Source organism: Ciconia boyciana, chromosome 1, assembly GCF_034638445.1.
Source record: "Ciconia boyciana chromosome 1, ASM3463844v1, whole genome shotgun sequence".
Taxonomy (NCBI): Eukaryota; Metazoa; Chordata; class Aves; order Ciconiiformes; family Ciconiidae; genus Ciconia; species Ciconia boyciana.
Window position 1 is genome coordinate 178535948 of NC_132934.1, and position 16409 is coordinate 178552356.

Here is a 16409-nt window from a genome sequence, read left to right on the forward strand (position 1 = left end):
GGAGTTAATTTGCTTGTCTACGTGCTCTGCATTGTGGGGTGCATCTTTAGGTTTAACAGTTGCGCTGGAAAAGCAGTCTGCCTTCAGAGCTGGGTAGTATGAATAAGAGGAGATAAGAGGATTCACAGCCAGAGTAATTTCTAACTGCTGCTGTTAAACCTTGATTTAGGATATTTCTGCACAGCTTGGCCCATGCTCGCAAAATGAAACTCGTGGACTGTGCTGAGATCATAGGCAGTGATTAAACATTTATAGTTAACCGTAGTATACTATGGTATTGCTGCTGCCCAGAGGCAAAGCATTGTAATGCAGATTCAATATAGCTGCTGCAAGAACTCTGAAACAAAAGGGGTCGTGGAGTCTCTTTTGCAGTACTGACTCCTGGCTGTTCTCAAAACTACGTGCATTTCTCTTCTATTCTTTATTTTAGTAGGAGGGCAGGGGGCAAAGTAAGTGGAGGCTACCAATAATGCTTCAAAAACTGCTGCTTCCATTCTTTGTCCGTCCTTTGCATCTGTCCTCTGCTTAAAGTTTACTCTCGTGTACGTTAGGTTACTCTGCTTTTGTAAACTGGTTTATGCAATTCTCTAACCCTAGTGCAAGTATGTAGCTGTGCTGGTGGTGATGGCTCAGTTGCAAGATAGATTGATTAATTAGAATGTCTGCTTGTAGAGGGCTACCATTTGTTAAAAAATGGGTGTGGACATTAGGATTTTAAATGCATTCCTGTCATATCTGTGATCCCTTTAGGTGTATATATGACAATCATGTTTAAAACAGGGGGGGTCTTTTTGTTTTTAGGTGATTATAAGAAATGATTTCTTGACTGCCAGCAGCAGCTGATATTATTCAAGAGTTCTGTGTTTTGCCTTGTTTGTATTTATTTGCATACCAGAGACTACTGTTTGTATAATAAGACCGCTTCTAGTTTAAGTCCCTGTATGGCTGATTGCACACGCATCGCAATGTGGTAGTTTTTTTATGCTATGTTGAGATCCAGTTCAGCTTTCTGTCTTGCAAAGTGTTGACTTGTAAATGTTCCCTGTATCTGAAGAAAACAGTAGGGTCATAGCAATGTGTTTTTGATGCTAAGTGTCATAATTGTTATGCTGTGAATTTCCTGATGCTGGCAGGTTGGTGGAAGAGGGAGAGAAAAAGAGACTTAAAGGACATAGATAATCATGTCTTCATTATGCACATGTAGCAGTTCAGATAAACAGGGGCTAGTTTACTGCAACAAATGGCATTGAGGAAAGAAAAATGGTTGTCTGCTAAAGTCTCTTAGAGGAGGAAATTCTAAGATGAGTTCCTGTGGGACATACAGAAAATACTTAAACCTTTTTTAGTCTGCATTTACTGTTACAGAATTGGAATTACACTTTAAAAATAACCTGTAAGCATGTATACAATGTTCTTAGAGAAGACTTTTATGATGAAATTATATAACCTGTGGTATGATTAGCTAGTGCCACACCTGGCCCTAATAATTAATATGATTTAAAAAGAAGTACCTGCTGGGAAGGCACCTACTGGAGGGGCAATTATGCGTTGGTAAATTCTTAATTCACATGCAGCTGAATATAAGCATGTCTGAAAGCTGAGCCTGACCTTTTCTCTGAAAAGGACTGAGGATTTCAGCTGGCTTCTTTGAGGAAAACATGGTCCGATTGGCCCCTGTATCAGATAAATGGCACCATCTCATAAAAGAAGTGCTGCTGCTATGCTTACTGGTATTTGTATTTTCTATGGAATTTAGCTGCCCTAAGCATTCCTTGAGTGGCAACCATGTTTCACAAGCACTTGACTCATGTCAGCATTTGAAAAAGGGAAGAAGTATATAGTTGTTGGCCAAAAAAAGCAATAAAAGGCAACACCTTGTTTTAATGCAGCATTTTGAAAACGGGGGTGATCTTTGAAAATTGTATTGTCTTTTTGTTAGCTTATGACAGATTCTATACAAGCCTGATTTGTCACAGTGCAGCGTCATCTGTTGAAGAGAATTGGGGAACCGCTTGCTGTTGCTTATCTTGCTCTTTTTCATTTTTCTTATTTCTTTCTGCTTTTGTGTTTACCCTTTCGTTCAACATAAAGACACCTTAAGCTTTACCCACTGGGAGGAAAAGTGAAGAAGAGGTGCAAAACCACATCTATATGAACATCAGCATGTCAGAAAAATAGACGTTTGTATCAGAGGAGGATTAATGTCTCTTTTCTAGGGCCTGGGGAAAAGGAAAAGGAGAGATGGAGCAACTGCAATACATAGAAAAGGAAATAAGGGCCTTTACTGGTAATGCTATTACAAAGTACGGGTGTGGCTTAAGGGTTAGGGCAGGGGACCGGGAATTAGGTCTCCTGGAGACATATGAGTTTCTTCAATTGACTTATCCTTGACTTTGGTAACTTTTTAGTGTCTCGATTTCCTTGCCCATATAATAGTATGGGGTTTTTTGTTTTGTTTTGTGTGGGTGTGGAGGGAATTGATTGTTTGCAAAATGCTTTGAAATTCTCAGATGGAGCCAAGTGACTCTTACTGGAGACGATTGGCAATATTTTTATACTTGCATTCTGCTGGGAAATGGCAAAGGACAGGTAAAAAGTAACGCCTTTCAAACCTGACTTTCACTGCCTTGCAATGTGTGTAATTGTTTACTGTGGTGTAAAGTGAGTGTAAAAATGCTGCTGAACTAGAAGAAAACAGCATTTTATGCTCATTTTTATCCAGGTACAGATCACTACACAAAGATCAAGACAGTAGCAAATCAGGCTTTTGTGGTAGATATAGGATACCCATGCTGGACAGGGTATGCTGCTATGCCCGCAAATTCCCCTGAGAAACCCTCTTTCTCCGCGAGGAAGATATTTCTCATGGGAAGTTTCTAAGCAATCAGACAACAACTTTCCTCTTTCTGTACAGTCTGCCTCAGTGATGGCTTGAGACCTCATCCTGAAGATGGAGCAAGAGAATATAGCATAACTTTTGAGCTAATGGTGCCTGAATTAGCACTGGTCATGAATCTAGTTTATTGCCTCCTCCTAGGTATGTGCTGTACCTGGTAGAGATAAGGGCTACGTTAGGGTCTATGCGCTGTCTTGCATTGAACAGTAAACCTGTGCTTTCCATTGCTGCAGAGCTCAAGATCCTCTTTTCTAGGTGAAATGACTCTGAAAGTGTGGCCTGACAGAAGAGGCAGTGCTTTCATGCATCCCCTTCGTTGCATACCATATTGCATAATGATGTGGGATTAAACTAATTGCATTCTCTTATCAGCTAGAATCCTTAAATCAGCTTGGACTCCATGTAGCATGGCTGGAAACAGGCCCAGAGAGGTAGAAGGCTACAGGGTTAGCAGAGTCTAGAAAATAAACCACTTTTCCCCAATATTAGTCCCACATGGGATTTTTTTGTTGGGTTTGGGGTTTTTTTTGGTTGTTTTTTGTTTTGTTTCATTTTTTTTCCTGATTATAACATATTGTCTATATACAGTGATCTTTTTTCTATAAACTGTGAAGAGATGGCTTCAGATATGTGGAAAATAGCCTATGACATGAAGTTTTAACTCTTCAGTAACATTATCAATAGAATCTGTGATTTTAAAAATTAAGGTGGGCTAATTCCCATGAAGCTCCTTCAGTATAAGAGGCTGTTAAAGACAAACTGTGTCTCATCCTAAAGTCGTAGTGCATTCTTTAGGGAATGCAAATTTTGAAAGCTTGCCAGGTGTATTTCAACTCAATAGTCAATATTTAGAGCAGATGCCTATTCTATAATTGATTGTAGTACAACAAATAGTATAACCGTGTTGAGAGGGAGACAGGTGATGGACACTGTTGATCAAAGCACTGATATTTACATATGTCTTCTCTGTAAAGGACCCTTTGAAGTTAGTCTTCTTGCTAATTCACTCACCCCTTTCCTTAGAAGGCAGCTTTGAGAGTGGCAGTGTTTAATTTTGAGTGAACAATATTTTGTTTGGTTATGACTGGGTCTCAAACATGATGGGATCCCAGCCCTGGAGGTCAGATTTCTTTGGCCGATAACTGACTCTGGGTGACTGCTTTCTGCTGTGATTCTGTGAACCATATCAGTATTGATCAGAATAAAACTGCTTTCATGTCTGTGATCTCTGACTGTGCTATAGAATAACTTTTATTTTAGCCAAATTGTGCTTGGGTGGTTTGCTGAAAAAGTTTTTCTGTTTTTTTGAAATCTTGCTTTTGTATGATATCTGGTGATATAGCCTATCAGTTTTGCATAAATTGGCAGGCTTATTTTATCAAGCTCTCTTAGGTAGCATAGTAAGAAATTCACCTTTTCCTCAAAAGTTCTCAGTGCCTAGTTGTCCATACACTGTAAGGATGTTTTGGAAAATTCTGTTGAAAGAAAAAGGTTGCACTTGCAGGCATGTTTTTTAGTGTCTTTGGAAAACTACATGTGCCAAAATGACCTGTTGTGAATGTTGGCATGGAGAGAAAGGAAAACAGGTTTGCTACACAATGCAAATCCTCGCAGTGCAACGCTTAGAGGGGTACAATGCAATGTTTAAGGAGATGTTTAATGGATCACCTCACTCTCTGGGATAGCAGGATAACCAGTGAAAGTCAGAGTCAGATTCTGAGGTGATCAGTGAAGCTTTCTGCCTGTGTATGAGAGGAGAGTGTGGCTTCATATTTTCACTTACCTGTGCCCCAGTATTACTGCCTCAGTTGGAACTGCAGTTTTTTAGTGGCTGACAGTGAGATGGCAAGTTTAAATAGGGATGTGAGGGTTGATTATGAAAATGTGCTCCTGAGGAAATTGAAAATTTCTATAGTGAGAAGTCCTCAGATGGAAAATGGTTGTCAGTAGCTACAGGGATGTTTTAGAAATCACCTGTGCCATGTTTAATGAATCTCTCTGAGCTCTCCAGCTGGGAGGATCAGACCTAAAAAATGAGAATGACTCAAAATAGGAAGCAGAAGAGACAGGGCGAACCTACTCTAGTTGTTCAAATAAAGCTTTGTGACTAATTTATTTTATTTCTTCAACAGCTGTAAAGGAACAGTTTGGGAATCTGATAGACCAATTAAGATGCGTGTGTGTACACATTCAATCTGTATTCTAACGGTCTATGGTTAGCTGTGTTATATTGATATATGAGCAAATTCTTTTTCTTTGATTTCTTTTGCTTTTTAAGGAAGTCTAACAGATATGACCCAGATGAGTATGACTTGTTTATTTAAAAAAAAAATAATTGAAAAGATACCCATTTAAAACAAGCAGCATGTTTATATAAAAATATAACCAACTTAAAAGAAGAAATGGGGTCAGTTATTTAAAGGTGAGATAATCTATAAACAGATTCAGAACTTGCTATTAAAATAGCAAAGCTAAAGAAAACACCATCCTTACTCAAGCATTGGCAATCTCGAAACAAATTGTAATTTTCTCTTGGTTCCCTATTGAAATATGTAGTTCTTTCCTAAGCAGTGTGCTACGTGGTTTACAGCTCACAGGTAATAGCAGCATCCTTCTTGCTGTAGAGCAGAAATCTGTTTTTTGCAGCCTTAAGTAAAGCAAATGGCAGCTATAGACAGCAGTAAAGCAGGCAAGGGTGGTCATTTTTTCCAACAAGAATGACTTTTTAACTTTATACTGATAAAAAATACACTTTCATGTAATACTAATGCTGGAAGTTTTTTTGGCCAATAGATGGAAGTGGATTATAAATGAATGTCAGTGAAACTATTCCAGGCGATCATTAACATCTCCATGACAAAGTATGTATTAGCGTAACTGTACTGTATATACACTGGATTTTTTTCAAAAGCTTCTTTGGCTTTGTAGTGGTGTAATGGTCTGTGCATGTTGCTAGTGGAGAATCTTATCCTTAGGTATGCAGTTCATTTAACAAGAAGTGAAGTAGTCAGTTATGTACGTGGATGTGACGTAAATACATATCTTTTAATATATGGAGTTCTCTAATGAGACATACAACATTTCACTGTTTTATTCTGTTCTGCTTTAAAAGTGATTGTGAGGGGATCTTGCCTCCCCGTGTTTCTTCACTATTTATTTATTTTACTGTTTTCTTCTAAGGGTAGTAAGCTAGGAGATGCATATTGTGTATCATGCTGTGTTTTCAGTTGTCATTTTGAGATGATCTCCAGACAGTAGGGTCAGACAAAAAGTGTATGTCAAATGGGCCAGACAGAATGAAGCTGGTCAAATGAATTAAAAATAGAATAAATAGATAAATATTCCAGACTTGTAAAGCAGTTGACTTTAATCTCTCAACCTTCTTTATTGCTTTTCTTCTCCTCACATATAGAGTTCCTTTTGAACTAGCAGGTATACTACACAGTGTAAGAACTTTTCATTAAGGCATCAGTTAAGATTTATTCCTAAATCTCAAAAATATCAGTATATTCATAACTTTATCATCTTACACATTAAAGATTATTTTTAATCAGATTTTGTCTCTCAAATGTATCTACATTGTTGTGTATTTAATTAGCATCTCAAATATTTTTTTAATTTTAGCAAAAAACAGTGTTTCACTGGTTTTTCATCTCTTGAGTAAAAGATGTGCTCAAACATTTCTTAATTAGTTATTCTGAAAATCTCACACTTTTTCAGTGCAGAATAGGTATTCCTATCTAAACATTTCAGCTACCTCATAAGGAATAGGTGTGTCTGTCTAAACATTTCAGCCACCTCATACTAGGAAAAATGTGTTGTACATAAACAAAAAAATTATTGATTTTTCTCTGACTGCATATCTAGGAAGCATGCATAGCAAAAAGTGTTTAGACGAAACTTAAATCTGAAATATAGCCACCCACCTATCTATCTTTTCCTGTATTATTATTTTTTTTTTCTCTCTGGCTATGGTACCAAAGCAGCTTCAGCTGTTACTGAATTTGCAAAATTACAAAAGCTGATACCTGTCACCCAAGCCTCACTGGGAGTGCCACCTTATACGGTAGTGTGAGAGTTTTACTGCACAAAGAGCACATCCCTGGTCATTCTCTCATGTCATATATCTGAACACGTTGACAGGATTTCTGCCCAAGGAGTTAAATTAAGTATCTGGATCCTGAAAGTAGACAGTGATCAGCATCCCATCAGAGAAAATAGCCTAATTATGATATTTTCACATGGCCTGAATAAATGAAACATCTGCAGCAGTATAAACTCACAATCTGCAGTAGCTAAGGGTTAAACACACGTCCAGATGAGAAGAAGGTTATCCCGGAATGCTCTTTTTGTGAGTAGTCTCCTGCCTCTGATCCTCCATAGTCTGCTCCCTCTACTGCAATGACCCCTTTTGCTATGATTTTTTTTTTTTTTTAATAAGTAGGTTATCTGAAGTGCTGGTTGTAAGGAAAATTGTATATTTTTAAGATAAGGGGTTCATAAACTGTAAAATACTGCATAGTTCAGGTAGGTTTGTTTTTGTTTTGTTTTGTTTTTTTTAAACATACATGAACTTATTTCTCAGAGGATAAATTAAATTCTCTGCTATGGAAGTGCAGAAGAAAATATATGATATATCTTGTTTACAACCCTTACAAGTGTGGTGCCTCTATCTTGACAAAAGAGAAACTTTCTTTAAAAAACAGGATACTGTTCCTGCTCCTTTCCTTACTAAATTCCAGTTTGACATGTTTATTCTCCCTTCTGGATCAGAGTTAGATTTTACACAAAATGAAACAGATTTATATTTATAGGTTAAATGAAGATAGGCCTATCTGGAGTTTCAACTTTTAAGACTAGTCAGGATGAATATCCAGCAGAACCCGCTTCTCTTTTATTCTAGCAGTGCTACAAAAGAGAGTAACAATTCATTTTGAAACTGGAGCACTAAAGTATCTTTAAAGATTCATATTTTATTTGATTTGACAAAGGTAGAAGACTGCTTTGCTTGCAAGCTCATGTCAGCTTCTGTTTTCTCTTATAGAGTGGAAACCTAAGTGGTTAAAAATGACCAGTTGCCACAGTTTATTGTTTTTTATGAACAATGAGATCTATAGCACTGAACAGTGGAATGAAACTCTCTCTCCTGCCTTAACTGTAGGACACTAAGACTCTGTGCTGTAAATCTTAGACCAATAGCATTCAAACATACTGTTATAAACTGACTCATATTGTCACTATATGATGAGTCTAGCATAAGATTTATGAAGACACAGGAGTATAGCAAAAGTCCTGAACTGCTCAGTTTCTTTAGGTGAGAGAAGGATGCATTTCAAGCAGGCTCTCATCTCCCCACCAAGTAATCTAAATGGCATTTATTTTAGATTTCGCTGATACAATAATTCATTCCTTTGTCATTATAATGTAGTCACTTTTAAAGATAATAATTTTATCTGAAGAGGTTAGCATTCAGGAAACTTTCCTGATTTCTTAAGTTTTTAGAGATGGATATTCCACTATGGAATAAAATGTGAAGAGAATTGAGAAGTGTGTGTATTTGTTTGTTTTTAATGGAATCCACCATTTCATACAAAATCCACCTATCACGCTACTCCACAGTTGTGTAAGCATGAGTGCCCAGCATGTGGTCTGGGGACTTCCTGCAGTGTAGTAAAAATTATTTTCTCTCCGATCATGCATGCTTGCTTCAGTTCGACCCTTGATGTTTCAGCAAGTTTTTGAAATCTTAGAAACCTGGTCTGAGGAAGAAGGAGAAGGTAGAAGAGCAAAATTTGAGTAAGGTAGGAGATAGAGAAGCCGCAAGAAATAGAACTGATATAACTTATTAAATATTTCAATGGGAATGTCTTAATCATTATACACTCACTCTTCTACAGGTTTTCTGGTAAGCAGCTCTTGATGTGTAAAAACTTGGGAATGTGTGTTCATTAATTTGCTTGTGTTCATAATGGGATACATGCAGTTTCTCAAAGGCAAGTCATGAAGGTTTGAATATTTTTCTGCTGTGTCTGGTAACAGAAACTCCAGTGAGGTAGAAAATAGGAGTTATGACTGTTGCTATCTAACTACCACAAATGCACCAGTATGACAAGGTGCTTACACTTGAAATATATACTTGTATTTCTCCTTGACCAATTTATCTCTTATTTAGAGCACAATCACTTTTTAAACTTCTTTTCTCACTTATTAACTTGATTAATTAACTACTTACGTACATTTCAAAACACAGCTTTGAAGATAGAGATGTTTTAGTTGTCTGTGGAAGCCAGAAGCTGAGGAAGTACCGAATATTAAATACTGAATGTAGTGTTGTTCTGGCATACTGGAGCTAGAAATCCTACTCTTGTCTTCCTCATGAAAAGTTAGTAATCTACAATTAGTACATTAGTAATCTACTGGATTTTTGTCACCTCCTACCATTTAAGTAAGGTCAGAACTGCTCTGTGTGGGGATATCCTTTAATCAGTGGAAGGTTCAGGTACAAGTAATGTGAACCTTATAAACAGAAATTTAAACAGAACAGTTTAAAAACAGAGATATGTATTAAGCTAATAGCCTGGTCTGGCAAACAAGATTTTTTTTTTTTAAATTGGGGCTGGTGCTTTCAGATGGATTGTTAATTCATTTTTAGCAGGTAACTGCCCATTCAGTATTGTGGGTAAAGTTCCTAAAATGCATCTTGCACTGCCCAGGTTCCTTTTAAAGTGACAGTTGGTATTTCATTTACTGTGATTTCAAAACAAACAAACAAAAATTAAAAAGGCAACCCTCCCAACTTTGTTCCGTGTCTGGAATCCTGTTCCTGACATAAGATTCCAGTGACAGTAAAAGGTGATAGTCAATATTCATGTAAACAGTTTCACAGGGGAAAGACTAGTATGACTACTTTAGGAAAGAGGAGGACTCCAAGCAACAGTGGGTAGAAAAGCCATAAATTCTATGAAGGAAAAGTGAGGAAAGCTTTTATATTGCTGTGCTACCTCATCTGTTACTCTCCACCCTTCTTAGGGCAGGATGTTAGGACAATTTGTTTCTAGAAATTTATGGTTAGTAGATTGAGACACTTCAAGATAAAGATAGATTCTTTTGGGAACAGATCAGATAGATATATTTAAATCTTAAACCATAGTCTTATAATAAAATTCACATAGACGGGAGCTAGAGGAAATATCTTTTGAAGAGGTTTTTCCAGATAATGGAATGGGGTCACTGTTTATAACAAAAAAAAAAAAATAAATCAGGATTGTTAACCTGTTCCTTAACAAAACTGCATGCTTTGGTTCAGGAGCTGCAAGATTCCTTGTAGAGCACAAAGTTAAGTATGTGACTGAGCTATTGCTGGGGTAAAGCCTTAGCTCCAACTGCTTCTGGAGATGAACTGTATGTTCTTATGAATTTTTATCTAAAATATCTTTTTCCCTCTTTAGCTCTTAGCTGCATTCCAAGAAATTAATCTGCTTTTTTATCAGACTGAAAGCTTGTGAGGCCTCATTTGGTGTTAACCAGTAAGATCTCTTACACAAATAAACAATTTTTTATTGCAGTAAATTCTATGAAAATAATTATTTTCTTTTTGGAAGGGGAAACAGTATCTTCTGTATCATCTCTGTACATTAGTTGCAAAAAAGAAACTGTTATGCATTAGAAACTCATGACTCCAAGAATTTTCCACTTTTTTTCTGCTGAAGATAATTAGAATTCATGTAACCAGACCTACTGTGAAAACAGCGTAAAGTCTGAATACCACAAATCTGCTTTTACAATAACAACAACATTGTTGCATATATAAAAACTGAGGTATTCATTTTAGTATTAAAAAACCAGAAAATAACCACCAGGTATTAATGTTCCCAAAGGGCTGTCAGTAATGGTTTCTAATAAAGCAAATGACTGTGTGTATAAACCCATACTTTCCCTTTGCACGTTAGGCAGTGAATGGGAAGTGTTAGCTCAGAAGGACTTATTGCTCCGCAGTTCACATGGTAAACACAGGTAAGGATTTGATTAAACAGCTTAAGACAATGTTCCTAAAGCCAGTAACTTCCTTAGGTCTTCTGCATGGTTTTCTGAAAGGCTATGCATTATAGTTGCAAAAATATTGCTTCTGACAGCAATGTTCTTCGTATCAGAGCATTGTCAAAACAGGTATATACATAAGGACAAGAAACAGCTGAAATACATGGCTTGCTGAACATATTGCTGGGCATGCTCAATCTGGCTATGCAACTGCATGGCAAAGCTCAAGGCAGTTGCACAACAGATCTAGTGACTTTGGGCAGTGAATCTATATTGTTGGAATTTTTTTTTTTAATAACTTCTATTGGGGCTTGAAATATGTTGTTAATATTTTGAGTAAGAAGGAGAAATTCATATCTTATGCACAGGAATTCACATTCAACTTTTGTATTTTGACCAACATCATTGCTCTGTACATACTAAATGATGGTGGAAGGTATTAAAAAAAAAAAAAAAGAAAAGAAAAAGTAACCTGTCTTACATTCCATTTCTTATTTGATTTCATAACTTGCCCTTGTAGTCATTGAGTCACACATTTACAGCATGACTGCTTGAGGAGTTGCATACATTATCATGCTGATTAGACAACAAAGAGACAGGACTGAGTTAGCATAATTGTCATATACCATCCGGGTATTTATTCTTCCTTACTGAAGTGAGGATGGAAATCTGTTTTTCATCAATAATAGAGGAGGGGCTTGTTTCAGACCTCTCTCTGAACCATTTCTGACTGTTCATACTCAACTGGGAATCTGGACCTCACGTACCTTCCTTCTTGTCATCTCACAAAACTTGACCTTGTCACTTGAGTGTGTTGTCTTTAACTTCTGCTCCAGGAAAAACATCTTAACATTTTTATAGTCAGGTTTAATAGCCAGCAGAGAGATAAAATTCTAAGACTAACTGATCTTGGCAGAAACTTTTGCTAGACGTATTTGGGTTAGGAGGCCAGTTCTTTTCTCTCTAGGAGGATAATAATAATTAACTTCTGTAGAATTGAAATGGACTTTGGCACTGTAGGCTTTTGCAGTGTCTCCTATCCCAATTTAAAATATGTCTAATTTGGAAATTTTGCACCTGAGAATGCTTAAGAAGTGAGGATCCTTATCTGAGGCCTGTAGAGGCACATGTGTGAACATTAAGTATTTGGATTTCTGAATGTGCAAAACACTCTTCAAATCTGTGCCTTGGTCTTTTTGTGACTTGGTTTACAGGTCTGTAGTATCAGTAGCAGTCGCAACTCTGTTGTTTTGAAGAATAGTTATGGGACAGATTCTCTGAGGGAGGCACAGAAAGTAAAGATTACTTGTTACTAGACAGGATCTGTGTGCCCTGCTTAACATGTAAAGAAACAACCTGTGTTCTTCCTTGGATCTGATTGACTTGGGAACTGCAACAGCAAAAATAGACACCCTGCCGTAAGTGATGCTGTTCCTATCTCTCCAGTGCAGATTCCTCTCTATTACAGACCCCCATTCCCATTTCCCTTCCCACCTCCATCATATCCACACGAAAATAGTTGAGCCACCTGTCGCAGCGTATCTGCAGGAATCAATTTTCATTTCCCACCGGCACGTGAACATCCGCTTGCAAGGTGAGTCAGTGGAAGCCGGCTGCTCCTCTGTTGGAAGCAGTTCATGAATTACAAAGCATCACTGCTGTGTTGTGGAGTGCGGGAAGGGGGGTCATATAAGTGTAAAAATGTCTGCTTTGCAAGCAGTGTTACTGTAGTTAGCAAAAAGTCACACCAGAGTGCAAAAGAGGGATTTGTATCACTGACTTTCCAGCCTGTGAAGTGCATTGTGTTTTAATCTGTAGGAATGGAAGGTATGGTACAGCCACCTGTCAGCAGCCTGCTACTCCATGCAAGAGTAGCTGGTAGAGTCAGTATTCATCTGTGAAAACATCTGTGTAATTAAGCTGAATGCCGAAGAGCATGAGAGTTCAGATGATAGTAGAAAGCATCAAATATACCCTTAGATAGAGAGATTTGATTATCACATGGTTTTCCCAGACTTGGCTACATAACTTAATAAGCATTGATCAATTGATAGGTGTGTATGCCAAATGCATTAAGAACTGTTTTACTGAAGTTAGGGTGGAAAGAGAAAGAAGTAATCTCTTTAACAGATACTTTCTTGTGAATATACATCATCCTCACCTTCTGTTCAAAACGGAATTATGTGGCTTTTTACTTTCCTTTCCCAGTTGCAATTAAAAAAAAAAGTATATTGTTTGTGGTATAAAATAAGAATTTAGTTAAAATAATCCTATTTCTTCTTACAAATAAAAGTGTATTCTAATTGCATTAATAACTTGTAGGTGGTGCATACTCTCATTATATCAGTATTAGATGAAGTATCGGTATGGTGTGCATAGGATGAGAATACCAATGTGTATGATGTGTGATTGCAATATGTTGGTTTTTGCAGAATGGAATTTTCTATAAAATGCCTACAGATGTTTTCAAAACAAACATGATTCTCAGAACACATGCTTTCCTGAAGATTAAAAGTGCATACAGCTGTTGGGGCTTGTTTGAGTTTTTTTTTCCTTTTAAATTATATTTTTATTTTTAAGGGATTGTGAAAGTCTTACATTAAGGATTAAATTGTGCTTAATATTAACTGAGAGTTATTGTTTTCTTTTTTAAACAAACCAAAACCAGATTTTGTCTAAAATAATGAATTCCAATTTTCTCTTATAATGTATCAGATTCAGCTGGGAAGCTAGTGAATATGAACAGATGTGGGATAAGTTTTGTGCTCTGAAGTTTTGTTGGGAACTTTCAATAGGAGCCCATTTAGGAGAAAGCCTACATGATTATTCATTTATTGCCTTTTTTCTATCATATTGCAATGATACTGTTCATGTCACAAAATTCAATTTCTACTATTTACATTTTAACCTCTGCATATAGTCAATTTTGCTATTGAAAAAAGAACTGTGTAGTGTTCCAGTAACTTGTCTGCTAACATAGTCGCTTGGTTTTGATGAATGGACTCAGTCTAAAGGATTCTCTACTATGATGTTTGATACCTCAAACAAATAGAAATCTGTTTTTCCTCAAGACATTGGAAGGAATCATTTATATTGTCACATATGAATGACTTGTTCTGAATGTTGTGTTTCCTCTGTCATACTGAGCTGCTCTTTTAAAGTATGCAGTGAGAACTTACTGGATAAAAACTGCTGTTCAGATAAATAATGATATCCCCAAATATTTAAAGCAAATCAATCCAGTGTGACTTTGTGTTTTGGGTTTTTTTAATAGAAATGACAGTACTGTTTTTACTAGCATTCTGAGCAGTGTTGAAAACTAAGAATAGTGGCCAGTCTTTTAACGTTAAATGTTAAGTCAGTATTATAAGTTAGATACTTTGACATGCACAACAGGCAAAAAACTGGTTTCTAGCTTAAATTTCTGAAAAACACTCAGAAATGTTTATTAATTAGCAATGTTGAAGACTTTTTTTTTTATAAAGACTTAACTTGACCTAGGAAGTACATTTGCAATGTAAAAATGTTTGTGTCTGTATTTCTTTTGTCAGTGGAAGAAAAGCATAATGTATGCACACAGTATTTCTTGTGCAATTAATTAATTTCCTATTCTTCGTGTGGGGTAGAATTTCTTGAAAACACACACACACGCTCGTCTGATTTGCCTCTCATTTTAATACTTGCATAAAGATACTCTAGGCTTTCTGATCTTCTCTTTTACATATTTCATTTTCCTCAGATTCTGAGAAGGCATTGTATTGAGGGAGTCAACTGGTACAATGCCAGCAATTAATGATAAGCCTTCCCTTGTCATTCTTTCTCTGCATCATTGTAGGCATTTATGAGTAAAGTAAAAGAACATAGTGTATCTGTGCTTCTGAATGCAAAATCCATCACTTCACCTTTTCTTCCAGGGAGAAGACGTGTAGTTGAAGAGACAGACCAGGACAACTGAAGTCACTAAGATACACATAGAAAACTTGCTTCTTTTTTTTTCTTTCTCCTTTTTTTTTTTTTTTTTTGGGGGGGGGGGTGTAGTGGAACTATAATATTTGCTCATAATTAGAAAAAGCCTTTGTAATACTGTAGTTTTAGTCCACTTACAGAGGTTTTTTTGAATGGGACTGTGTGAATGAGCCTTCACAGGCATTTAGTACTACAAACTGATGTCAGCAGGGTATCACACTAGATTTAGCTTAATAATGCTAAATGCAGGATCATAATGTTTGAGGAGGTTGTTAAATGTTTGCTTGAAGATCCTGTACAGCAAAGCGGTGTATTTCCTCAACTTCTCTTATACACATGAAGAAAATTTTTAAGGATTGATCTGATCGATCTTAGTGTGGTGTGTACCTATTCTGTGCTTCACAGAAAAGCTCTGAATGGCCCCTGTACAGGTAAAGGTTTTGAATAATATAATGTTTAGGGCTTTATGTAATGCTACTTCCATTGATCATCATGTCTTGTACCAGTCTTCAAGGTCCAGATTAAAAATCCAGTGAAGTCAGTAAAATACTTTCTTCTTGGTTCAGGAGATTTTTTAATTGATATACTCTTATTTTAATACTGCTTCTAGGGTTAAAATTTAAGCCTCTACACCCAGACTTCAAAAATATCTAGAGAGTCTTTAAGGTGACAAGAGATTTCTTGCACTCTAGCAGCTATCATAGCTTACAGTTAATTAGCACTGGCTTTCAGATTTTCAGTGAAGAGAAAAAAGTAAAATGAATCTTCTGATTCAGGGTAAAGAAAAGAGTACATGGACATAGTATATGCTAACTCTGATTCTCTGCTGTAAATGATAGTAATGGCCAGTAGAAGGACCTTTCCCAACTGTAGAATGTGGTTTTGGTACAACATGATTTTATTTAGAACTGAGTCAACAGCATATAGTCCTCTACTAGGGAAGTTTTTTTCTGATTTTTCTTACCCTTTAAAGAAGAGGGACTGTGTCTTAATGATTTTGCAATTGTGTGATGGTGCTAAGAGACCTATTACAACAAAAAATAGAGCTGTTACTAGGAGTATAGCATGACTTGTCAAAAGATTCATTTTCAGTAGATTTAATAGATTTCTTGACTGAAATCTTGACGGATGCTGGGTCTATCGAATTACTAATGTAACCTAGTTGGTACCTAGGTGTGTTATACAGGCTGTGAGGCAAAAAGAATATGACAAAAGGATGCCTATAAGAAAATAACACTACTGTGCCTTATCTTCTCTGGAAAAAATGATATTGTTTTGCAAAATATATATTGCGACATGGACAGTGAGTAGCTTTCACAGATAACCATCACATGTTCAATATAAACAGAGGGCAAGGTGATATTAGTTGATGATTCAGTCTTCTCCACATTGTGACAGTTTGAGATGGCCTTCCAAAATAAAACTCCACGGAGTTACTAGGATGTAACATTTTAAAATAATTTGTTTCTAAACATTTTATAAAATCTAGAATATTATGAGCCACATTCAG

General features: G+C 36.5%; 1 protein-coding gene across 2 annotated transcripts in view; it reads left to right on the forward strand.

Annotated features, from left to right (window-relative positions):
- Positions 1–16409, forward strand: part of PCDH9 (protocadherin 9) — a 711092-nt gene that overhangs the window by 219357 nt on the left and 475326 nt on the right. Inside the window, exon 3 of one of the 2 annotated variants that reach the window (XM_072850109.1) lies at positions 14848–14881. The exons of the other annotated variant lie outside the window; for it this stretch is intronic. Coding sequence (XP_072706210.1) covers positions 14848–14862 — 15 coding nt within the window. The 3' untranslated portion in view covers positions 14863–14881. Of the gene's footprint in view, positions 1–14847; positions 14882–16409 lie in introns of those variants that run through there. 2 annotated transcript variants of the gene reach the window in all.